Source organism: Pundamilia nyererei, unplaced genomic scaffold (assembly GCF_000239375.1).
Source record: "Pundamilia nyererei isolate P.nyererei 1_Seehausen unplaced genomic scaffold, PunNye1.0 scaffold00032, whole genome shotgun sequence".
Taxonomy (NCBI): Eukaryota; Metazoa; Chordata; class Actinopteri; order Cichliformes; family Cichlidae; genus Pundamilia; species Pundamilia nyererei.
The window spans coordinates 2872203-2875938 of NW_005187433.1; the positions used below are offsets into that span (position 1 = coordinate 2872203).

The window sequence follows — 3736 nt, forward strand, 5'->3', positions numbered from 1 at the left end:
TACCTTCTTTATATCGTATTATTGACAAGAAGGATAAGAATGTTTATTTTTTCAACCGAGAATAAATGCAACTGATACTGCTGTTGAACTGCATGTTGCTGTCCATGGTGCTGAACTAAGAGGGGGCTACATCTATCTATCTATCTATCTATCTATCTATCTATCTATCTATCTATCTATCTATCTATCTATCTATCTATCTACTTTGTCAGGTTACTTTAAGCCGGACACCCACGTAACCCGTATAGCCCACGTGGTTCAGGCTGAACGGGACCCCGGACCATTAGCAGACGGCCCGAGGGGGATGCGCCCTCCCCTCCCCCTATTTCAGTGGATGGAATAAAATTGCCTCATACTTGCTTTGGCAACTGCAGAGCCTCGGATATATAAGGAGCACGCAGAGGAGGTCTCAGTCGCTGTGAGAGCCACACACCCCTCACCTGCACGCACACATACACCCACATAAACGTTCGCCACACTCCTGCACGTCCTGCACCGTCCTCCTTCATTCTTGCGCACATCCCCTTCTGTGGTCTAACCGGATGAGTTACCCGGTGGACACTGTAGGGAGTCCCTTCAGGAGAACTATGGATACCAGAACGACCAGCTATGGCTACAGCCGCTCCAGCGGCACCCCCTCCAGCGGCTTTCGGTCCCAGTCCTGGTCCCGGGCCAGTCCCGGCTCCACAGTGACCACGTCTTACAAGAGGAGCGTGAATATGCCGGCAACCCGGGCATACAGCTCAGCTGTGCTGAGCTCCGCCGACAGCGTTGATTATAGTCAAACCTCTATCCTGAACGGAGACTACAAGCGTTCTAACGAGAAAGAGCAACTTCAAGGGCTCAATGACCGGTTTGTTGTTTACATTGACAAGGTGCACTACCTGGAGCAGCAGAACAAGCAGATCGAGGCGGAGATCCAGGCACTGCGGCACAAGCAGGTGTCGCGCTCCCAGATGGACGACCTCTATGACCAGGAGCTGCGGGAGCTACGGGAGCTGCTGGAGCAAATCCACCATGACAAGGCACAAATTCAGCTCGACACGGACCACATCGACGAGGACATCCAGCGGATCAGAGACCGCTTTGAAGAAGAAGCTCGCATCCGAGAGGAGACAGAGGCCATAATACGTGTCCTGAAGAAGGACATGAGCGACTCGGAGTTGGTAAAGTCTGAGTTGGAGAAGAAAGTTCAGTCGCTGCAGGATGAAATCGCCTTCATCCGCAACAATCACGAGGAAGAAGTCAGCGACCTCATCGCCCAGATTCAGGCGTCTCAGGTGACAGTGGAAAGGAAAGACCTCCAGAAGGCTGACATCACCGAGGCTCTCCGGGAGATTCGAAGCGAACTGGAGGGCCACTCCAACCAGAACCTGCAGCAGGTGGAAAACTGGTTCATGTGCCGCTACGTCAAGCTGACCGAGGCTGCAGAGCAAAACAAGGACGCCATAAAGTCCGCCCGTGACGAGATAGCCGACTATCGCCGTCAGCTGCAGTCCAAGACGGTGGAGCTGGAGTCCGTCCGCGGTACAAGAGACTCACTGGAGAGACAGCTTAATGACATCGAGGACCGCCACAACAGCGACCTGTCCAGCCTGCAGGTAAGAAGGCAGCCCGGTAAGAGCGGTGACGGTGGGCTGAGAACAGACGTTCAACTCTAAAACAAGGCAATTCTGTTTTGAAATGTCATAGATTATTCTTAAAGAATTGTGTAGCCTGTTTTTAAAACTTGATAAAAGAGTTGATGTTCTTAATAGGACACATTTATGTTTTACTGACGCAGCATTTAAGCGTGAGCCTTTAAAATCAAATAAAAAAAAGATTCACAAATATAAAATATTAGTTTCTATTATCTTTGACAGGTTCTGTAACATTTGGCCCCTTCTGCCTAACTGTGACTGTTCAGCACAAACACTTTTCTCTTAAGCAGGCTGATTGTATTCACAAGCTGGAGAGATTTCCAAGAGTCACGAAATGGTTAAAAGGGAATCGCTGCAGCAGACTCTCTCTCTCCCGCTCTCTCTCTCTCTCTCTCTTGCTGAGTCAGAGGCAATGGGTCGATGCCTTGATTGGCTCTGTCCTTGCATCACACCACTGAGATTTTAGGGCGAGGGTGGGGGTGTATTGAAAGAGTGCGGAGGCTGCCCTTGAAACAGAGGCATTCAACATCTCTAGAATACTGTATTGCGTCAGAATGTATTAAAAAGCAAGCAGCCTTGTTGCGCAGAGTCTGCAGAGTTTACAGAAAGACATGGGCAGCACTGCAACAGATAATTTGGAAAAACTATTAAGGCTTCAAAAAAAATTTGCAAAATACAAGAAGACAGGTTTTGAGCACTGGACCTCGTATTGCATTTAAATTATTCAACATATTCAACATATTCAACCCTATAACAACAGCTGATTTTTGTGTATTTCACTCAGGAAACAATTCACCAGCTGGATAATGAGCTCAAGAGCACCAAATGGGAGATGGCTCGTCACCTGCGCGAGTACCAGGACCTGCTCAATGTCAAGATGGCCTTAGACATTGAAATAGCTGCATACAGGTACAGGATACACTCATGCACAATTGAAATTTAATTTTGAAACAATATTTGCAGTCCTTTTCATATAGAAGCATACTTTAAATATCTGATTTATGCATTTGTTACACTAGGAAACTCCTAGAGGGTGAGGAGACCCACTTCAGCACTTTTCCTTACCGCCAGACTGTCACCACCACTAAAATCTCTAAGCCTAAGTCGGAGCCCACAAAGCTTAAGGTGCAGCACAAGTTTGTGGAGGAGATCATTGAGGAGACAAGGGTTGAGGATGAGAAGGCTGAAATGGATGAGGCCCTGGCAGAGCTAGCGCAAGAGCTCTCTGCCACACAGGAAGGAGAGGAGGGTGAAGAGGAAGAAGGGGAGGAGAAGGCAGAGGGAGAGGAAGCAGAGGGTGAGGTGGAAGAGGAAGAAGGAGAGGAGGGAGGAGAAGAAGAAGAAGAAGTCGTAGCTGTCACTGAAGCCAAAGTTAGCTCGAGTGCGCCCAGCAAGGAGGAAGAGGAGGATGAAAAAGGTGGTGATGAGGGAGAAGAGGGAGAGGGAGAAGGTGGTGAAGATGAGAAGGAAGAAGAAGGAGAGGGAGAAGGTGGTGAGGGTGAGGATGAGGGAGAAAAGGGGGATGATGCAGAGGGAGGTGATGAAGAAGGAGAGGGAGGAGGAGAGGAGGAAGAAGTTGAGGAGACAATGTTGTGCACCAAAGCTCCAGAGTCTAAAGCCTCTCCTGACAAAGAGAAGGCTGGAGACAAAGAGGGCAGTGGAGAAGAGGAGGGAGCAGGTGCTGAAGAAGAGAGTGGAGATCAGGATGAAGATGCAGGTAGTGACAAAGCATCCAAAAGTGGAGATGAGAAGGAGGAAAAAGAGGATGCAGGAAAAAAGGGAGATGAGAAGAAGGGAAAAGATGAGCCAGACTCAGAACCAGCTGTAACCCAGACAGAGGCTCCAAAAACTGAAGCTACAAAGGCCGAGGCCAAGAAAGAAGATGCTCCTAAATCTGAGGAAACAAAACCTGAATCTCCAAAGAAAGAAGAAGCTCCCAAAACAGAGGGATCAAAACCTGACTCTCCAAAGTCAGATTCCCCAAAGCCTGCGTCTCCCAAATCTGAATCCCCTAAGCCTGCCTCCCCCAAGTCTGAATCCCCTAGACCTGCCTCCCCCAAGTCTGAATCCCCTAAGCCTGCCTCCCCCAAGTCTGA

The 3736-nt window shown here is 49.0% G+C and overlaps 1 protein-coding gene across 2 annotated transcripts in view; it reads left to right on the top strand.

Annotated features, from left to right (window-relative positions):
- The first annotated feature begins 371 nt into the window (after positions 1-371).
- nefma (neurofilament medium chain a) overlaps positions 372-3736 on the top strand; it is a 4914-nt gene continuing 1549 nt past the window's right edge. Inside the window, exons 1-3 of one of the 2 annotated variants that reach the window (XM_013909845.1) lie at positions 372-1601; positions 2425-2549; positions 2660-3730. In XM_013909845.1, the coding sequence (XP_013765299.1) occupies positions 543-1601; positions 2425-2549; positions 2660-3730 (2255 nt within the window). In that variant the 5' untranslated portion in view covers positions 372-542. The remainder of the gene's footprint in view (positions 1602-2424; positions 2550-2659; positions 3731-3736) is intronic. The other variant, XM_013909846.1, reaches the window with a different exon arrangement.